The 22,159-nt window shown below is 40.4% G+C and overlaps 3 protein-coding genes across 3 annotated transcripts; 2 read left to right on the forward strand and 1 right to left on the reverse strand.

Moving 5' to 3' along the window:
- Positions 1-1,983: 1,983 nt before the first annotated feature.
- LOC131325210 (MDIS1-interacting receptor like kinase 1-like) lies at positions 1,984-5,612 on the forward strand. The gene is made up of 2 exons (XM_058357338.1): positions 1,984-4,697; positions 4,996-5,612. The coding sequence occupies exons 1-2, from the start codon at positions 2,060-2,062 to the stop codon at positions 5,460-5,462; spliced, it is 3,105 nt and encodes a 1,034-aa protein (XP_058213321.1). The 5' UTR covers positions 1,984-2,059; the 3' UTR covers positions 5,463-5,612.
- A 1,722-nt stretch (positions 5,613-7,334) lies between these two features.
- Positions 7,335-11,325, reverse strand: LOC131325211 (hypothetical protein At1g04090). Its single transcript, XM_058357340.1, has 2 exons — positions 10,839-11,325; positions 7,335-9,387 (listed from the first exon to the last, which is right to left on the reverse strand). The coding sequence occupies exons 1-2, from the start codon at positions 10,948-10,950 to the stop codon at positions 7,796-7,798; spliced, it is 1,704 nt and encodes a 567-aa protein (XP_058213323.1). The 5' UTR covers positions 10,951-11,325; the 3' UTR covers positions 7,335-7,795.
- Positions 11,326-15,239: 3,914 nt separating this feature from the next.
- LOC131326512 (plasmodesmata-located protein 3-like) lies at positions 15,240-21,210 on the forward strand. Its single transcript, XM_058359312.1, has 4 exons — positions 15,240-15,754; positions 16,832-17,238; positions 17,996-18,121; positions 21,064-21,210. Exons 1-4 carry the CDS (start codon positions 15,396-15,398, stop codon positions 21,069-21,071), a joined length of 900 nt encoding a protein of 299 aa, XP_058215295.1. The 5' UTR covers positions 15,240-15,395; the 3' UTR covers positions 21,072-21,210.
- Positions 21,211-22,159: the final 949 nt, after the last annotated feature.

Consider the following 22,159-nt stretch of genomic DNA (forward strand, 5'->3'; position numbering starts at 1 on the left):
GACTTGCTAGACGTCAGTGCATGTTTGTTTGTTTTTTGGGAGGAATGGGCGTTTGGTGGCTAAATAGAATGATTGATTCAGCCATCTCTCTCTCTCTCTCTCTCTCTCTCTCTCTCTCTCTCTCTCTCTCTCTCATGTAGACATAGAGAAGCTTCTGGCTGTGTTTTGTTTCTAAGCCTTTTTTACACCCTGTGACACGGAGAGATTCTCTTTTGAGTTTTAATCATATTGTAAAGTAGAGTTTTCTTTGTGATAACCGGAAATCCGGAACAACTTTCGCGTAATAGTTTTAAATAGCGATACCGGACAGTGTAGCGGTAGTGGGAGTATCGAATGATACGTAGTGGGAATCGGGTTTAGTGGCTGTAGCAGGCAAAAAATCGGATATAGAGCAATACGTAGCGAGAACCGGCCGATACATGTGTGAATACGTAGTGGGAAGTAGCAGTGCCAGAGGTCCGGAAAACCGCTACGTAGCAGTTGATACGCTACGTACGTGGTGGCCGGTTTTTAAATCTATGAGCGCAACTCAATCGGCTAATTCCGATGTCCTGAAGTTAACGACCGGACAAACCTCCAGTAGTCCCAAAGTTTGAAATGTTTGGCCTTCGCGGGATTCGAACATACGAGCTTTTGAGGGACAAATAGTTTAGTTGCTTTCTCATATTCATTTGGCAAACCTATTGAGGTTAACAATTAAAGTATAGTATTTACCTAACTTATTTGTAAATGTATGACAGAACAGACATGCCCAACAACAGCCTACAAGTTCAAATTCTCATACAATAATATATCAGAGAAGGTCCATATCTTGGAGTATAGGGACCTACAAAATTACATCTACCAAATTTATTCCTTCAAAGTTACAAAACTTACCATAAATGGCTAAACCAAAATCTGACTATACCTATGGTAACAATGACACTGTGACGGATGCAGGATTTGTACATAGTAGGGGCCCGAACAAGTGTATTTCTATGTTGATAATACAAACTATATTTTATGTTCACATATTGCTACTACATAGATATTAGTTTGTGTACACTCAATATTTTGAGACCCATTGGATACTGCCTGTTAGTAAATGCTTACGTACATTTCAACTAGTTCTAGCTTCCTAGCTAATGTTCATTTTCATAATTTATATGGGTAGCATGCAGCTATGCAGATTTTTTTTTGTCAAAAAACTTGCATGTTTGGTTGATGAATTTCACAAGTCATTCTTTCTTAAGATTTTATTTTTTTGGTCAAAAAACCAACTTTTATCACGATCCAAAATACTGTTTGCCAATTCTCAAAAACCATGAAGGTGACCAAACTTATGGTAGAAGTGAATTAAAAAAATTTCGAAAACCTAACAATATCGAAAATGAAATTCACTTCTCAAAAATCAACTTTTTTGATTTTTGAAAGTTCTTTTTAACCAAAATACACCAAGCAAATGGACACAAATTTTTAGAGCAAAAATTTCAAAAGTTGCAGCACTTAAAGCCACAACCCTTCCGGAAAACTCTCCAGAAGGACCAGAGATTTGTAAAGGAGTGGGACGTAAATTGAAGTCCAACAGCAAACGCGCGAAAAAGATTATGAATGAATGAATGAAACTGAAAACTCCAGGATTAAAAAGAAAAACCAATTATTATGGTAGTTCAACTTAAAAAGTTGACCTCTGATCAATTATAGTACTTTTTTAGTATAAACAAAGTAGTACCAGAAATGTCTATCATTCACCTGAAACACATTCCCTTCTCATGTTTTGCTGTCTGGTAGATTCTCAGTACTTCCAAACCTTGACAGTCATTTGATGCTCCAATTAGTACCTCACGAATTCACATTTATCTACTCTCTCTCTCTCTCTCTCTCTCTCTCTCTCTCATGTTACAGATAGAAAAGGGCCCCATTCTTGCTAATCATTCTAACTAACTACTCATTAACCAATCATACAAGTACTTCCCTTCTCTTTTTTCTGTCCATCCCACCCCATGGGATATAACACCATCTTTCCCCTTTGAGCCAAGAAATGGCAGAAAAGTGAGAGAGCTTAACCAAAAACACAAAAATGGAGAAGAAGAAAATGCACATTTCACCACTCCTCTTCTTCTTGTGTTGCTGCTTCATCAGCTTCCATCTTGTTTTTGCCGATGAAGTATCGTCTCTGCTCGCCATAAAGGGCCTTCTGGTTGATCCGTCGGATCAGCTCGGCGATTGGACGTTGCCCGAGAATGCCTCCTACTCGCACTGCAACTGGACTGGGATTTCGTGCAACTCCAAGGGATACGTCGATAGGCTTGACCTCTCCAACATGAACCTCACCGGCCAGATATCGGATCAGATAGAAGGGCTCTCGAGCCTTTCTTATCTCAACGTTTCTTGTAATGGGTTTTCCACCACCTTGCCGAAATCACTCTCCAGCCTTGTCTCGCTCAAGACCGTCGACTTCAGCCAGAACAACTTCATCGGGGGGTTTCCGGTGGGGCTGGGGATGGCATCGGCCTTGACATCAGTCAATGCTTCGAGCAACAACTTCTCAGGGCTACTCCCCGGGGATCTTGGCAATGCGACTTCACTGGAGATTCTTGATTTCAGGGGGAGTTTTTTCGAAGGTTCGGTCCCGGTTTCCTTCAGCAACTTGCAGAAGCTGAGTTTTCTCGGCCTTTCTGGTAACAACCTGACCGGGAAAATCCCAGCTGCGCTCGGTCTGCTCTCGGCTCTCGACACCATCATACTTGGGTACAATGAGTTTGTTGGTCCCATCCCTCCTGAGTTCGGAAACCTGACGAATCTCCGGTACCTCGACTTGTCGGTGGGAAGCCTCAACGGTTCAATTCCTCCTGAGTTGGGCAGGCTACCGAAACTGGAAACAGTTTACTTGTACCAAAACAACTTTTCAGGGAAGATTCCACAGGAACTTGGAAACATTTCCACCCTTGTGAACTTGGATCTCTCTGAAAATCAGCTTTCAGGGGGAATTCCAAGTGTGATAGCAGAGTTAAAGAATCTGCAGCTATTGAATCTGATGACCAACCAGTTAACTGGCCAAGTTCCACAGCAGATTGGTGAGTTAACCAACCTACAAGTACTTGAGCTGTGGCAGAATTCGCTAACCGGTCCCTTACCGGAGAATCTTGGTCAGAATTCCCCTCTCCAGTGGTTGGATGTCTCCTCTAATTCACTGTCAGGTGACATTCCTGATGGATTGTGTGATTCAGGAAATCTCATTAAGCTCATTCTCTTCAACAATTCCTTCTCTGGTTCTATCCCAACAGGTCTATCCACTTGTGTTTCGTTAGTCCGAGTTCGAGTCCAAAACAATCTCATATCAGGGACTATTCCAACTGGATTTGGAAACCTTCCGAAGCTCCAGAGGTTAGAGATTGCTAACAACAATCTCACCGGTAGTATACCGCAGGATTTGGCTCTCTCTTCTTCCCTGAACTTCATAGATGTCTCGGAAAACCACCTTGTATCCACGATTCCTTCAGGCATTCTCTCCCTTGTTAGTCTCCAAAACTTCATTGCTTCCAATAATAACATGGGAGGAGCCCTACCAGACCAATTCCAGGCCTGCCCTACACTTTCTGTCCTTAACCTTTCTGGAAATCATTTCACTGGAAATATTCCAGAGAGTATCGCGTCCTGCGAGAGGATGGTGACTCTGAGCCTCGCAAGCAACCAGTTCACCGGGGAAATCCCGACCTCACTCGGAACAATGCCCACGTTGGCCGTCCTCGATTTATCCAACAATTACCTCACTGGAAACATTCCGGTGAGTTTCGGAAGCTCGCCTGCCCTGGAAATGCTCAACTTGTCTTACAACAGGCTCGTGGGCAAAGTTCCAGACACCGGTATGTTGATGACCATAAACCCGAATGACCTTATAGGCAATGCCGGCCTTTGTGGTGGCGTTCTTCCACCGTGCTCTCAAAGTTCCGGCGCCATGGAACGACTGAGGAAAGCTCACATAAACCACGTCGCCATAGGCTTCGTGGTTGCGATTTCGGTAATTTTAGCTCTTGCAATACTTTTCCTGTTAGCGAAATGGTTGTACAAAAAATGGTACTTGTATAGTAGTTTCTGCACAGAATGGTACAAGTGGAGGAGCGCTACAGAATGGCCCTGGAGGCTTATAGCATTCCAGAGGCTCAATTTCACAAGCGCTGAAATCCTCTCCAGTATAAAGGATTCAAACGTGATTGGGTCGGGATCGTCTGGGATCGTTTACAAGGCTGAAATCCACCGCCCGTATTCAGTGGTGGCGGTGAAGAAGCTATGGAGGACAGAGACAGATATTGAAAACGGCGATGACCTATTTGGAGAGGTAAACCTGCTGGGGAGACTCCGGCATAGGAACATTGTGAGACTATTAGGGTATCTTCACAACGAGAATGATGCCATGATGGTTTACGAGTACATGCCGAACGGAAACCTAGCGGAGGCCTTACACGGTAAACATGCCGGAAAAATGCTGGTGGATTGGGTTTCGAGATATAACATAGCCGTTGGGGTTGCTCACGGACTGGCTTACCTGCACCACGACTGTCGCCCACCGGTGATCCACCGGGATGTCAAGTCCAACAACATTCTACTTGATGCCAATTTCGAGGCCAGGATTGCGGATTTCGGGTTGGCAAGGACTATGCTTCGGAAGAATGAAACAGTTTCCATGGTGGCTGGATCTTACGGATACATAGCTCCTGGTAAGAAATCTCATCTTCATTTTCCTCCATAGTTTTTTTCATAGTACATTTCAACAGAAAAACAAAATTGAGAACTCTGTGGAAATCTTGACACTTTTTGATCGTCTAACGCGAACTTTTCAACAAGGATTATCAGATTATCTCAGTTTCTTGTGTTCTATATTATTGGCGTTGTGTTTTTGTAATTGATTTGGAAACAACCCAGTTTTCTGAGGGAAAAAAAAACATCAGAAGATTACAGAAACAAATATCTGGGAAAACTCCGATTACTTATTGGTTCTTGACATCTCCATTGCAGAATATGGTTACACATTGAAGGTGGACGAGAAGAGCGACATATACAGCTTCGGGGTCGTGCTCCTAGAGCTTCTAACAGGGAAACTGCCATTGGACCCTGCATTCGGAGATTGCACCGACCTTGTCGAATGGGTTCGAGCCAAGATCAGAAGAAACAGGGCCGCGGAAGAAGCCCTGGACCCCAGCATTTCGGGCGGCCAATGTCAGCATGTTCAAGAAGAAATGCTTCTTGTGCTGAGAATAGCACTTCTCTGCACTGCTAAGAACCCCAAGGAAAGGCCTTCGATGAGGGATATCATAACAATGCTGGGAGAGGCCAAGCCGAGGCGAAAGAGTGTTTGCGTCGAGAAGCCAGTCTTCACCAACTCGAATGCAAACATTGATCAGAAGCCGGTCTTCACCACGTCGAATGCCAACATCGATCAGAAGCCGATCTTCACCAACTCTCCCGTTGGTGGTCTCTTGTGATGATATCAGCTTGTTTTTCGCTGTAATTCTTGTATTTCCCAAGTGTATATTTTCTTCCCGTTTTTTATTTTTTTCGCGGCCTTTTGTGGATTATCTCTGGATTGTTTTTTTTCCCTCAAAGTAAATAAATTGGCCATTACTTATTAAATATCTGCTGGCCACCATTTCTTCATGCCCCAGAAAATTGGTTATCCTTTTGTTTTGCAAAGGAAAACATGTAAGTTCTGTCCAAATACTGTATATGTCACCTATGTAATTATCGATTTAACAGGACTTCATATCTTTCTCCGGGGCTTTTATGAATTTGGAAATCCTGCAGTGCTCAATGCAGCCTGTGCATTGCATGGCCGAAATGGATGGCCGGATCTGCCGCCCCCCGCAGCCCTGTAGGGCAGTCCGCCTTCTGCCTTTTATATTAGCGGTCAGTAAATGAGGTGTTTTGTAAGTTTCACGAAGTAGCAACCATAATGTAATAAAGAAATTGGTCATCTTTCAACCTATAAAAACGAAATCTAATTTCCATCGTTTTCAGTTTAGACTAAAAATAGTTAGAACTGAGAAGTCTAAAGAGAGAAACATGTTTTCTATCCAAGGCACAAGGCTCTCTGTAAGATACCGGTTGCTCCGATTAACTATGGAGCCGTTCAAGTTCTACATTGATGAATGGGCTAGGGGTATTCCCACTTCCCTTTTTCCATATCTAGAACTCTTAGTCACATTATCCTTCGGGAGGACCCTACCCTTGCATTTTAAATCATCGCTTTGTGCTCGTTCTCAATCCTCACTCTTTCAAATTTAAGTAGTTTGGAATGTTTTGAAAAGACGCTTCCGAGCTAGCACTCGCGCATGTCCATTATGTGATTTAGCTAGAACCTCATATACTCATTCCTGGGAACTAGAAAGGAAATGAACTCTCTGCACCTTGTATAACTAACAAAATACACATAATGACCAATAAATTTATAACAAAAAAATCCGAAATGTTGCTCGGATTTTGAATTACCTAGAGAAAGAAAATTTGAAAAAGAAAAGATGGGGAGAAGATGAAGGATGAAGAGGAAACAGAAAAACACAAAATTTATTTGATTTGTTATCTGTGAAGTGTAAACAATGAAGATGTAAAAGTAACTTCATCGGTCAATGTTTCAACAAATTTGACATCTAAGCATTGCAGAAGTTTACCTCCTCTAGGTGTGTTCAGTTGGTTCTGAACAAACCCTGTGAAATTCCCTGGTAAGCATCTTGAAATCAGATAAAAGGGAGAAAATTGATGAAACATAATGGTTTCGGAAAAATTCCAATATGGATGCTTTAGGTTCTCTAGAAAATGGCATGTCATACCATAACCAGAAGCCTGACCATGGCTTTGTCCCGGCAGCATGGGAGGTGGGCCTAAGTGCCCAGGTGAGAGGTCTCGGGTTCGAGTAGATGGAGCTACAGTCTGTCGTTATAATCTAACTACCAACCACTAATGTTACCTACGGCGAAAAACAAAAAAACCAGACACAATCTTATTCATAAGAATCATAACACCACAAAGCATCTATAGTCAGGTTCAGATATACTCTGTAAAACCACACTCTTTGTAGCATCTTTCTAAAGGAAAGGAAACACGAGGAAAAAGGAACTGTGGAGAAGCTAATTCTTTGTTTTTGTTTGGTTGAGCAAAGAAATGCCCAGCCAATCAATGGTGAAAAGCACCATCCAGTAGTTACTGTTTTGGAATCACAAGCAGATTGTATCAAGCATTAACAAAACTGTTTCTGCAGGAAAGAGGAAGTGGAATGAGGCTATTTTTAGCAAACTCTTCTCAAAATAGCTTTTAGATTAAAGGAACTTAAATATGTATTATGTCTGCATCAGTCACGTATATTTCATAAACATATATTGCAACAAGGAACTTAAATATGTCAGTACATCTGAATGAAGAAATCGCCAGGTGTACTTACATTATACGCAATCTCTGTATATCTTTCCTCAATAACAGACATGCAGATGATACAACATGAGTATAATTTTCTTCATGCCAACTTGGGATACAAGAAATGCCTCATTTTATAATCTTACAAAGTGATAATACTATTACACATGCGTACCTTTACAACAAGAAAGGCGCATCTCCACAGACAATTTGTGGGAAAGAATGGCAATTTACTGCATGAATTTTGCTTTCGATTTGTTCCATTAGCCTGCTGGAATGTTTTAGCTTGTGGAAAAGATTGTGATTCGACTAGCACCTGAACTGAATGGAAAGGAACTGGACTCGCACAACTAGACAAGAGCAAGGAAAGCAAGGAAGGGCATAGAGGGAAGGATTTTAAGATGAAACAGACTTAGCATCTTTCATCCCCATCCCAATTATTCTTCTCCTTGGGTCCCGTCGGCCCTTCCTCACCGTAGATCTCGGTTGGAAACAATTCAAAAAGGATCTCAACTGAAAACCGAAGAAAGATAGGTAAATGGCTGATTATCTTCTCCAGTTCAGACCGCCCATCATACAAAATGGTTGGACCCCACTCTCTCATGTACTGTAACCATTTGGGCTCTGTCACCACTCCATCTCCAAGATATTCTGCTGCAAATATCTGATACTGGGTGCTCGAATCCAATAAATATTTGCTCTTAGCAGTATCATTCCTCAATCCTATCCCAAGTTTCGAGGACCCCTGAATGTAGCACCCAGGGTGTGGGAAACTTGCATGCCCATGCTTCGAGGAATAAATGATCGGCTTATTCCCCTCGATGAACTCCAAGTTACAAGCGTCCACCCATTCACCACCACTGTGCTCCGAGAAGTAGACGCTCCAAAGCTCTCCACTGAAGTTGCTCAAGCGGAGGGTGAAATGCTCCCAATCACCCACATGTTCACCTAGTCTCGTCATTTCAATGGTCATTAAGCTAGCCTTAATGGTGGCTGGTCCATTGAAGGGGCAAAAGACCCACATCACTATATCTGTGAAAGTTCCTCCCAAAGCCGGTTTTACATGAACATAGAGCACGGCACTGCCAATGTTGCCCCTTTTTAGAAATTCTCTCTCATTATCCTCCTCTGGCAAATCTATCCAATACTCCCCATCGTTTATTCCACCACTAGGCAAGTTTGAGCCCCTAGAATCAATCCGCTCCCCCTTCACCTTGCCATTTCGGTACAAAAGTGCCCCATTTTTGAAAAACCATGGAACTGATGAGGGCAAATAGGTCTCATCTGGATGGAAGAAAACAGTGGGTCCATAGTGCTCGATTAGGGCATGAATCTGATCTAGATTCGGCATGTGACATAGCATAGAATCAAGATTCTTTAAACACCCGATATTTAGCTCATCTCCAGAACTGTGGTCAGTAGTGCAGAAGAATGTCCCTGCACAAACACCTTTAGCCAACATGCCCCTTTTGCGTGGTCTCATGTTCCATACCCTAAGCGAGGACTTCGAAAAACTGGAATCAGTCTCGAGTATCATCTCACAAGTTTCACAACTCTCCGTAAGATCGGCTCTAACGCATCTAACTTCTTCAATATCCGGCTCGTGTGGGCTTCCGCTCAACACAAAACCCATGGCTTTATAACCCTCCGGCGGTTTTGGCAGCCACATGTATCCACATCCACTCTGATGGGAATCTGGGCTCCAAATTAATGTATAACCCAGTGGCTTTTGGAGAGCTGGAGAGTATGAGATCGAGCCACGTATATAGCTTACTTTCAGAGCAGAAACATCTTTGGCCACAAGAACATAGCCTCTCAGTTGCCGGTCATTGGGCTGGCAATAGTGGCCCAGGCTGAAATATCCATCGGGGATTTCTGCTGGTTTGTAGAATGTAACTCCTTTCGCTTTTCCACGCAATGTGCAGCTCCATAGACTCTCAAACTTGGTGATTTTTAGAACTTCTATTTCCCCTAAGCAAATTTTCCCCTTCGCAAAACCTTGACCTAACAGAGTGCCGTACATGAATTGATGAATCAGTAATGGAAATACACTAACTGCAATTTTCTTAAGCTTATGAAACGATACCACATTTTGAACAATACAGTGTCGTACGCACAACTTTTATCCTTAGTCAATCTATTTTTGGGGCTTCCTTATTTGCATTTTCCTTTCCTTTATTTCGTATTTTCCTGCAGTTTTAGGAGACTACAAGCCCACAAAGTACTAAACGAAATACATTGTCTTAAAATCATTTAGAAAACAACAAGAAAACTCTTCAAACCCCCAACAGGCATGCTTCAAAGCAGATGCCAAACAAAGCTACACAAAACAAACTTTCTTTAATGGGTCAGAAAAAGGAGTGCTAAGGACTAAGGTAAAATATGAAGATTTGAGTTCATCATTTGCGATATCAAAAATAAGATCTGGATAGATAATTTTCCAAATTCTGACGATTGGAGACATGTAATGGAAGTAAAATAAAGCTATACAGCTCCAATAGTTCAACTCCAGACCCAAAACCTTGTGTGATACTTAGTTGGGGTGGTCCTATGTTCAAAGAGTATAAGTAGGAAAAGAAAGGATAATCTCTCAAAGATTAGCCATAAGTTTGGAAAGATGAAGTGAGAAGAAACCACAGAATTCGAAAAATGAATCACGGACACAACGGTAGTCAAAAGGTAACACAATTTTAATCTATCAAACGTAAATTTTGGTGAATTCAATTTCAGCCTTCATAGTTATTCGTAGTCCCAGCATCTGGAAAGTTTGACCAATTTGTTTAAAAGCCTTGAACAGACTTCTCCAGCAGTTCAACAATTTTAATTTTGGCTTAATCCGAGAACTTTGATCAATCTTGGTAAACAACACATAACAATCAACTAAGCTCTATTTCTGAAACTAATCAGCATAAGTATCCGCTAAGTTCTTATTTTTAAGTACTTATTTCCCGCTTTATGATACTGGTCATTCTCTCAAAATATATCACTTTTAATTCAACAAATAAGTATTTATTTTAGTTAGCAGAACTGGGCCTTAATGAATCATCAGGCAATTTCTACCCATTTAATAGGTAAATTTACTTACCATAACATTGAATATTTGATATTTCAAAGCCCAATTAAACAGGAAATTTTGAACAAATATCAACAAGAGGGAAGTAGATTAAACTCAAGATCAGATCATTATTTCCAACTCCAAATGACCAGATCACAGATTGCAGAAGTCACTACTATGAAAAATAAAGAACTACCCATCAATTAACTACAAAAATGAAAATCCCAATCAGTTGACATTTATAATCTGACATTTAGAAAATCCCAGTTGAGCTCATAAATTAGTCCAATTAATAACAAATTTTGAGAAACAAATAAAAACCAACCAAACCCATCATCGATAATCTTTACAGAAAACACCTAGAACAAGACAGAGGAGAGAGAGAAAACATAAGGCATACCTGGAGGCCATTGGGGAGTGGGTGAAGGAAGGGAAAAGGGTTTTGGTTCTTCAAAGGGGTAGAAAATTTCCGACTCTCTTCTGCCCCAGCAAAAACACTCGCACCCCAACATATCTATAGCCAAACAAGAACCCAATTTTCTTCTGAAAGTTGTAGTCTTTTAGACCTTCTGGTGTCTGAATTTGGGTAGACTTCAGCTACTGCAGCATTTAAAAATTGCGAGGGGGGTTTGACTCCGTCGTACGAGACAACCACCGAAAGGCTTCCCAAGACTCGTTATCAATTGTTACCCTCAGTGTTCCTTTTCAAGAATACTCCTTTTGAGAGGTGGAGAGAGGAGCTCGATAAGGATTAGGAAAACGGATTTTCCCTCTCTCCAAATCTCTCAACTATTCGGCCCCAAATTGAAGAGGAGAGGTATCAACTTGCAAGAGCACTTTCCACCTAATGATTGTCCCTTCTCATTATCCTTTTGGGTTGAGTGTTGAGGAGGGGAACTACCCAACTAGATATTTTTAGTACCGAGCGACTGAGCGAGTATATCCACGTGGTATCTGTTCGGTGCATCCAAGCCGTTCGATACATTTTTGGATGGCTCGGATTAAAACTATCTCTCTCCTCTCATCCTAACATTTTCTCTCTTCAAATTTGAGCCGTTCAAAAATGAAATGAACGATTCGGATGCGTGAACGGACATCACATGTTACCCGCACGGAAAAAAATTTCACTAGAGAGAGGAGAGGTTATTCAGAGCTGAGGTAAGATTCTTTGTGTCAAAAAATCTGTGTGTTGAGAGATTTTTCGGAAATTGCTTTTAAAAAAAAAATTCACAGTCCGGCCGAAAAACCCTCTGCACAGATATACAAGAATAGAAATAGGACAAAGAAAATTTATCCCGAAACTACCCTGAAAAGATCAATTAGAAACAACCCCGAAAAGATCAACTAAAAACAACTCCGAAAAGATCAATTAGTGGTTGAGATTCACTTTAATGTGTGTGATATAATCATCAAAGTGATTCTCAACCATAAATTGCTGTTTTCGGAGAACTTTCGGGGTAAATTTTCTTCCCCGACTGTGGGGTTCTGAGTCTTTCGGAACAGAGCCTTTCGGTGCTCCTCCCCTCGACTGTGGGGTCCTGAGTCCTACTTCACCATGTTGTGGACCACATTAATGTTTGGTGACTTCTGATCGTGGTCCAATTGGCGTTTTAGTTTTGCCTCTTACAAAATACAGAAAGTACTTATTTACAATTTTTAAATTTAAAAATAATAAATTTATTGAAATAAAATAATATGCAATATGAATTTTGATTGATAGATTTCGATGAGATCTATCAAACTTTAAAAAAAATTAAAAAATTATTTGCGTAAGTCCATTATTTTTAAATTTAAAAATAGGTCTTTATTTTTTAAGCAATTATTTAAGAAAGTGAAATGGAAACTAATATCTAGTGTATTAGGAAAAAATTATTCAGTATCCACAGGGCACCGTTATATTGTGCTCCAGACCTCTCTAGTCTCCACTATCCCACAATTATGTTATGTGGGGTTCAATATATTAAGTGTGTGAATATGACTATGGATGAGGGGATTGGTTAGAACTCCGGATCTAGTTGGACAAGACTCGAGTTTGATTTTTTAAATTTCTTTTGATGTTAGGTTTGAGTTTTCGTATTTCCTTATTAGGGCTAAACATACTCCTAATATCAATCACACATTGTGGGACTTTAGCTTCGATTCCAAATAGGCGCAGCAGGATCCCATACAAATATTAATGTGATGCAACGAAATAATCCTTCTTGACGGGAATGATGAAGTATCGTACCTACGCTAGGTCGATAGCCACGAATAATCTCTCGTATGTGAAACCCTTTACAAAAAATTATACTCTCTCCGTTCAAAATGGATGACACTCACTCTCAGTATGAGATCCACATACACAGATCACACGATATTAAGATATGATATTAAAAATATGACAAAAGAAGTAATGAATATTTTTTTTTTAATCCTCAAAAGAAGTAATAATTGAAGGGCATTATTGGACAAAGAAGTCACATCTGCTAGGTCTACTTATATTCTTTTCGGACAAGCAAATTGAAATTTCTTTATGAAAGGGGAGGAAAACTCCAAATTGGTAGGGATAGTTTCTGTACTGCCGGTCTGCTGCTTCATCTCATATCAATTATTATTGCTACCAACCAACACCAACCTTGTTTATTCTTCTTCGAATTTTTTTCCGTTTAAATTTTTGTGAATTATTGATTCGTCTCGACAAGAGGAATAAGAAAACCTAAATTTTTTACTTTTACTCAAATATTTTTGAAAATGTCCATGATAAAGCCCCAAAAGCCGGTTTTTTAAATTTTTTTTGGGTTTTATCTTGGATACTTTTAAAAATATTTAGGTGAAAGTGAAAATTTTATTTTTCCAATTTCTCTAGTCGAGACAAATCAATAATCCACAAATGTTTGACTCAAAACCTACAAACACGAAAAAATCTTAAATAAGGACAAATTAAAAAAAAAAAAGAAGTCCACCAAAGCTAAAGAGAAGAAGGCCTAATGAATTCGTATTGAATTAGTATTTATTTCATAAAATATAGATTTATTCTTTAATAACTTCATGAATGAAAATAGGCACCTTTCAAGTCAATGTTTGAACCCTTGACAAGGACCAATGCCTTCAGCTATAGTTTCTAGTCTTCACCATCCGTCACCTAAAGCGCCTATATTGGATAATCTATTCACATGCCTGTATGCGGTTCAACTAGTTTACGCGTAACCCGATAAATTTTTGGAAGGCAATTCCAACATAGCGAGCTAGAGGCACAATCAAAGTCAAAGAAAAATTTTGTATGTGTTGATCATAAAAGAAATTGCTAATACTTCAGATATTTCGAATCTAAAACTTAGAAGAGAGCAGAATGTCTCAGCTGGCACTCTTGAATCTTGTCATGCCTATTTCCCAAGATGTATTTAAATGTGGAAAAATGATAGTAGAAAACAATTTTTGACTTCAAACACAGAAACATAAAAACTATATTTAACCCGTTAACTTTTGACCCCCCATATCCAATCCATCCTTATCTAACCTGTGAACCCGCTTCAACCAGCCCAACCCCAACCTAATCCGCCCATTTGCCGCCTGCCTTTAGTGGTGAGAATTGGAGATTTTCTTCCTTACTTTCATCAACGGCTCAAAATTTAGTTTTTGACATCGATGTCCGAAAAAAGTTTGGGGCATCAATGTCCGAAAACCGGCTTGGGGCATGGCAGTTGAACCCTTTATTATACTCCTGAGTCTAGCCTTGATAATTATTAATTACCCAATCTATGCTGCACGGAGAAGGCTTTTTTTCAGTTTGGCTGTGGAACCTTGGAATCGGAATGGCCAAGCATTTTTCTGTAGAGTGGTCGCTTATCTCGGCAATCGATGGCTCGGATCTTAATCGAGCAACGGACGGTTCAGATTTGTATGTGCTCAGATTCGATCCGAGCCATCTATGCTGAGATGAACAACCAGATTGGACGCTCTGCACCCGCTCGGCAGCATCCCCGGGTCTCGTAGTCTGGCCATTCCTGAAAACATTTGGGGCCACTTTGATGATCGGACTCGTTCACAATCTACATTGCAGAGCTCGTCAAGTAGAATAGATACATAAAAAATCAAGTTAATCGGTAACGGAATATATAATATCTAATCGAAGCACATATATTTTGAAGAAAAAAAATGAGCTAGGAACACCGGATTATAAGTACTCTTTTTGTCACAACGATAACCAGTAGTATTATTAGAATCGATACTGAAACATCAAGCGGATGACCCGTCCTAGCAAAGGGGATCAGGTAACCACAACCGGCTTACAACTTAAAAAGTCAAATATTAGTCGGAATCTAATTAACCTATAATTTTTAGCGTGGTTGTTCTACTCAACAATCTTCACAATGTGGACAAGCCCCATCATCAAATTTACTCCAAACTGAGTTTGGAAATGGCCGGACTGCACCCCTCCTATTCCACAACCAAACTGGAGAAAAGCCTTCTCCATATACTCCATATACATAGAGAGAAACTTAATCACGGCAGCAATCAATGGTCTGGACCGAAGAGTTAAACTCTTCTAGCGAATATTTTTTTTAAAATCCGGACCGTCCAAAATATTTTTGGACGCTCGTGATTGAGTGCCGTAAAGTATATTCACAGCTCCGCCGTAAAAAAAGTTTTTCTCGTATACACATGTATGTATGTATGCTAACATTAATGGGAGTTTAGTTGCACCAAGCCAACAAAGAAAAAATCTTGATTCTCACTGTTCTACTCTGCTAGTACCCAAACTTGAAGGAAACTCCTCCTAATTAAGTTGTTCCAAAGTAGATAAGAGTTAGGAGGGAAAAAGAGAGACCAAAACTCCTATTTTTCTCAGCTACAAATCCTAATTAACTCCACGCATATATACACTGCAGATACGTACAAATATTCTCATTCTTCTTTTGGGGTACCCTACGAAACCATCAAAAACCCTTCAAAACAAAAAAAACGCCATTCAAATCCAATGTATATTTCATCCTCAAAATCTTGTTGCTACCTTCTCTCCCTGGCACTGCTTTTCTTCTCATGTTTTGCAAACAACTTATCGATATCTACTGATCCGAACCTCCACGACTTGGTTTACAAGCATTGTGCAAGCCACATATCTGCCATCCCCACCGCGGGTTCTCTCCCGGAAATCCTGTCGTCGCTGTTCCGTGAACTGGTGGAGCAGTCCTCAGTGTCCAAGTTCTATGAAACCAGCGTCGGAGATGATGATATAGCCGTTTCCGGCCTTTTTCAGTGCCGGAGTGATCTCGGCGTCGATCAGTGCTTCGACTGCGTGAACAGGCTCCCTGAGATGTCGAGCGCCTTGTGTGGCAGGCAAGTACAACTACCTTTCCATTGGTCCCTAGGATTAGTTGAGGCTGGTCCAGACACTTATGTTATCAAAAATCTTGAGACACCCAAATGAAGAACTAGTTGAATAACAAAACTTCGTCTGTTCGGTGTATCATTTTCGTTTGCCGTTTTTGTTTCAAATTTCTGAATTTTGTTAAGAAATACGCTTAATCCTAGAGTTTGTTTTCAGATTTTGTCTCTGTTTGAAATAGGACGGTGATTTTCACACTCCCTATTTTACCATTCGCACTCTTTTTTTTTGTCCTTATTCATGCATATTTGCTTTGTTATCCTTTCATAAGTTCATTTTTAACACATGAAAGGGCAATATAGTCAATTCACATCAAATAAAGAACAAAATGAGTGTAGATGGTAAAAGGAAAGTGTCAAAATTAATTCCCTTGTAAATAAAACCTTTTGGTCAGGAAACACCAATATTACTTATTCAATTCTCGAAAACTATTTCAAATCAAAATAGAAATATGGAAAGGGTGTTACAGTACAACTCTCAGGTTCAACAACCCCCATAGCCAACAATTATTGTCTTATTGGGCCACCTTACCCCATGCGAAAGCTTGCATAAAAGTCATGGGATGAACAGATCAATCTCAGATACTTGTAAACTAGCTAAGACACCTCTATCACCGAAAGAACTATTAAAAAATGGAGATGGCCAATTAAAACAAGAAATATGTTAACCGCTGTCCGTTAGGCATAGAATAATGGTACAAAGTATATAGATATGAAGAAAAAAAATGCATTGATATCCGTAAAATCTACAGTGATATTCAAACTTGTTTGTTCGTTGTATATTTATTATCCTCCACCCACCGCCTAGCAAGACCGTGTACTAATGCTACTCCTGTGTATTGATTTTGGATACGATTGTATTCGGATCGTTCCCCGTTTGATTATGGTTCAACATTGAAACTCTGTTTGCGACTAATGTTATACACATCACTCCGTATAGCTCATCAACTAATTTCGGGCTGCACAATAATTCTTGGAGTCACCATTGAATGTCACAAATTTTGAAATATTTTGAATCGTTGGTGGCAGGACTGTTCCGGCTCGGATTCGGCTTTCGGGATGTTACCTCCACTACAAGGCCGACGGGTCCCAGATTTCGAGGCTGGAGTTGCAGCACAAGACCTGCAGCGACTCCAAGGCGGCTTCCGATGGATTCGAAGGGGTGAGGGACGGTGCTTTCGCGGCGGTTGTGAGCGGCGTCATGGGCGGCAACGGATTCTGCGACATGAGCTATGAGTCAATGCATGTGACTGCACAGTGTCAAGGGAATTTGGAAAGCTGTGATTGCGGCGAGTGCGTTGCCAGTGCAGTGCAAATTGCCCAGGATGAATGTGGGGAGTCCATTTCGGGAGAAGTGTATCTGGACAGTTGCTTTATGATCTATAGCTATGATGGGATTAATGAGATTCCTGGCAACTCAAACGGAGGCAACGGAGGTACGTACCGATTAGTAGCTGTATCGTTCATTTTGTTCAGCTCGTCAAGTTTGATTCGTGACCGAGATATGACACTGATCGGCCATTGATAAAGACATGAATGAAACATGTTTGCCTCCAAGATTTTGTCTATAATAGTAGTTAAATTGATTCAAGATTAACTTGTTCTGTGAAATGTGAAGCAGTTTAATTACGGATCAAACTTGAATTGGTTTGAAATATTCCAAAATGTCTGAATGAGTGCTAGAGCTGCAATTGCAAATGAACTGAGCTGCTCGTGAGCAGCTCGTGGCTCGGCTCGTTAAAGCTCGGCTCCACTTGTTTAGTGATCAAGCTGAACCCGAGCTCAAGTTTTAGGATCGTTTACTAAAGAGCCGAGCTCAACACTCAAAACCCTTGGTTTGCTTGCAAAAGCTAAGCTCGTTTTATAGGCTTGGCTCGTTTAAAGAAGATTGTTACGTAAATTAACCAGGCTCGGCTCGTTAAGGGCTCAGTTCAAGTTTTAGGCTCATTTAGTAAACAAGCCAAGCTCGAGCACTATAAAGCTCGGCTCGTTTGCACCCTTACTGAGTGCTGACCAAATATATTTGCCGAAAACAGTATTTTAGTTTTCTCAGTTCCCACATCATATAAAACAATGTGTGTGTTGCTTGGTGATCAACAAAATTTCCTTACTCTATCCAAAAACTCTTTTTCCCCACAAAACCTTGGTAACAAACTTGCATATTGTTTGTCTTGTTGTCTTCTGTCTTAAAAGGTACTTTTGGAACAAGAAACATTGGTTCAGGGAAATTTGTGGCAATTGTTGGCGGAGGAGCAGTAGCAGTCGCTTTCGCACTGTTTTTCTTCTACTTCTGCAAATCTTCGAGAAGGAAAAGCGACGGTAAGTACATACTGTTTCATAAATTCCGCCTTTTAAGTGCAACGAAATCCAGTGTAATTTGCACCCCTAGATTACTAGTACTTTAGATCATGTTTCTTCAAGTCCTTCTGTTATGTTGTTCAGCTACGTAAGCGAATGAATTGATGCAAGAAACACAAAATGAGATTTTCTAGTTCTTAGAGCAAGACCAATGATAGCCGTTTCGGGTGCTATACCTACAATTTGGAACAAAAAATAGAACTTGGAACTCCAATGGGTAGGCAAGTTTGGTTCTAAAATGGCTTGGTTCCGAAATTGGTTCCATCCTTGCCCCATCACTAATCCAACTAAAATTAACCATAAATCCAACACAGAAAGCTACCAAACTTTACACCCCGTCATCAAGCATTACATTCCATCACCAATTCTTCCGTGCATCACCAAACTTTAAAGTTCATGCCCTTCTACACTCCATCTCCAATCTTTACACTGCATCACCAAATTTTACATGACGTCACTGATCATTATTACATCATCAGGAAGGTATCTACACCGAATCACTTAACATTACACAGCATCATCGAATGTTAGACTTCACCACAAAGGTCATTACAGTGAATCACCAAACTTTACGCCCCATTATCAATCTTGGGATTGTGACTTAGACTTCCTGGTGAAGTCTTAAAGTTTGGTGATATAGTGAAAATATTGGTGATGGCATGTAGAGGATGGTCATGAACTGTTAAGTGTAGTTAACATTAATTTGGAACTCTTTGGTTTTAAAATACCAACCACAGGAGGCACAGTGCCAAAATTTGATTATGGCATTGGCTATAGCCATTTTACATTTAGCATTGGACTTGTTCTTATTGAAGGGCCATATTGACATGTGATCTAAAATGTAGAGAGTTGACATTATCATTTTGAATCGAAGGGATCAAAATGAAATTTAGGTGCGCAGTGAAGAAGTGCAAATATTTTTGGGGGGTAAGTTAAAATTTTATTGCTACCAAAACACACACACCACTTACATCAAGTCCTCTCCGGACTACCCATTACAATCAAAACAAAAACAGACTATTCCAACCCACTACAAGAAGTAAGCCAAACATTACACAACAGACTTTACAGTTGACAGAGAGAAAATAACACTGCTAAGAAGGAGAACAAATTGCAGGGGATATGTTCCACAGGCTACACAATTTCTTGTTCTTGGCACTAGGTTTAACCCTCCTCCAAGAACTCGCATAACTTCTCAAGTCAGATTCCACCATAGAAAGCACCGATTGGGCATTCTTAAACACCCTGGAATTCCTTTCCGGCCACACATGATACAAAGTAGCAGCAAGGATCAGTTTATACAAAGTTTGTTGGAGCCCATGTCCTTTAACGTGTTGGCTAGCCCAAATAATCTCCTGGTTCAAACTTACAGCCCCTCTAGCAAAACCATTCTTCCTTGACAATTTCCCCAGAATGAGGGAGGAGAAACCGCATAAAAAGAAGAGGTGAGCATGACCCTTTGTAGCAGACCCACAAACCACACACACATTGGTTATCAATGATCAGACCCCAACTTGGTAGTCTATCCTTGGTTGAGAGTCGACCCTTAATAGCAAGCCACTGGATGATAGCCGATCAAGGTACATGGAACTTGAACCACACAACTTGCCACCAGCCAACAGCAGGATGAATGTTCCTCATAGCTTCCAAAGCAAATTTGGCTGAAAATCCCTGAGGGTGTAAGGTCCAAACCATAGAATCTTCTTGAGTAGAATTAGGAACAAGAGAGCTGGGAGTGTGCTCTATGATCTCTTCAGTCACTGCATTCCTCCTCCTGGGCCAGCACCACGAGTTATTCCTGATCGCTGACTCTACCTTAGCCCCAAGGGATCTCCCCGTATTGAATACAACCATGTCCCCAAACTTAGAGTAGACTGGACCCAAGGGGTGCCAATTGTGAAGCCAAAGAGAAGTCCAAGCGCCATTACCAACGACATATTTGATCCATGGCTGAACTAGACCCCTTAATTTGAACAAGGAAATAGGGAGACACATGTGCCAAAGACATTGCTCCTTAATGACATGGGAATGGATCCAACGAACCCACAAAGTGTCTGCCTTCATTGGGATGGCCCACAAATGCCTAGACAATATTTGTGGAGAAATTCTAAGTACAAAGAAAATGTACACCAAAATTATCCCAAATAGGTAAATCAATGGTATAGATTCACTTTGAAGTGCATCTGTACCGTTGATTTACCTTTTCGGGGTACATTTTCTTTGTACCTACCACTCCTCATCTTACCCTAAATCCCAATCCACCTTCAGACTTAGGAACACCAGTTTTCAACTCCAGACTAGACCGAAAAAAGGATCTAAGGACTCCTTCAATCTTGTTGAGGACCTTGAGAGGGAGCAAAAAAATACAACACAAGTAAACTTGAGTGCTGAAGAGAATAGATTGGATAAGCTGCATCCTACCACCATGAGATAACAGCTTGTTTGCCCAAGACTGCACCTTTTTCAAAATATAACACCGATACACGCAGCGCTTGATGGAAACGCCCCGAAAGTTGAACTGCCTCAACAGAGCACTTGTTGGGGCATTTTCAAATGCCCTGAAAACTGAATTTTGTTGTAGTGTCAACAAGCACTTGACAATCCAGAGAATGAAGTCAAGAAGTGATGAGGGGCACCCCCAAGTATTTTACAGGCAGGACCCCTTCAGGAATAGCTAGAATATTGTAAAGTGCAGCTTTGTCCTCAGCTTTAACTCCAGAGGAAAAAACGCTACTCTTTTACTGATTAGGTTTTAAACCAGAGAAAAAGAGTACTTGGGGCCCTAATGAGTAATGAAGAACTGCAATTTTCTAAAGTGCAATTTCTTTTTTTTTTTAAAGTGTTTTGATAAGATCCTTTGTTCTCCAGAAGCTGAGGTATTATGCATTAATAATGTGGTGCAGATTTGTAAAGGAGAAGTTGAAGTATTATTGGCACAGATTGGCAACTTGCAAGAAGCTAGTCCTTGTTTTGGTCGTCTAACAACTGTTGAGGATTTGTTGGAGTTGTTCAGAAGAGTCCACATTTAAAATGAATTCACTCTCTCTCTCTCTCTCTCTCTCTCTCTCTCTCTCTCTCTCTCTCTCTCTCTCTCTCTCTCTCTCTCTCTCTCTCTCTCTCTCTCTCTCTCACACACACACACACACACACACACACAAACTCTCAAACACACAGAAACCCACTCACGGAGCCTAACTAAGAACTATTATAGTTGTGCGTCAATTGACTCGGACACCCCAAGAGTTATCAAACAAAGAAAGAAAAAGTAGCATCGGAACAAAACAAAGTATGAAGGGAAGTCATTCACGTCGTTTTGTCAAGGTTTATTTATTTAATTTTTTTTCCGGTCACTAGCGGAATATTGGAACGACCGAATCTGATTACAAAACTCAAGTAAGTTTTTAGGGTGTGGTATGGCATAAAAAGGGATACCGTTTGCTATCACATGCATCTTTTTGTGTGTGTGTGTATTTTGGCTAATTTGAGCACGTAAAAATACTGAGACGAAGCATATTAGAAAATATCAAGAAAAAATGAATGGAATAGCAAGTAATTTTGTGTCTTTTGGGCATTTAAAAATAAATTACCAAGAATGTATAAACACACGCATGCATCTTTCTTCTTTTTTGTGTGTATATTTTGGCTAATATGGGCTTGCCAAAACGCTTAGATGAAGTATATAAGAAAATATCAAGAAAAAATGAATAGAATAGCAAGTAATTTTGTGTCCTTTTGGGCATTTTTGAGATTAAAAAAATTACATTTTTAACTGGAAAGTATAAGTAAAATTATTTACTTTTGTAACAAATGTCAAGCAATAGACTTACATAAACCCATTTTAAGCAGCGTTTAAATCTCTACGGCAACCAACTGGGATTAGCTCAGTTGGTGAGGACTCTTGCATCTCACTATCTTAATTCCCACCTGTATGTGAGTGTTCTTTTGTTGAAATTATTTTTGCCCCTAATGGGAGCTTGTAGGAGTATATTACAACCGGCT

Source organism: Rhododendron vialii, chromosome 5a (assembly GCF_030253575.1).
Source record: "Rhododendron vialii isolate Sample 1 chromosome 5a, ASM3025357v1".
Taxonomy (NCBI): domain Eukaryota; kingdom Viridiplantae; phylum Streptophyta; class Magnoliopsida; order Ericales; family Ericaceae; genus Rhododendron; species Rhododendron vialii.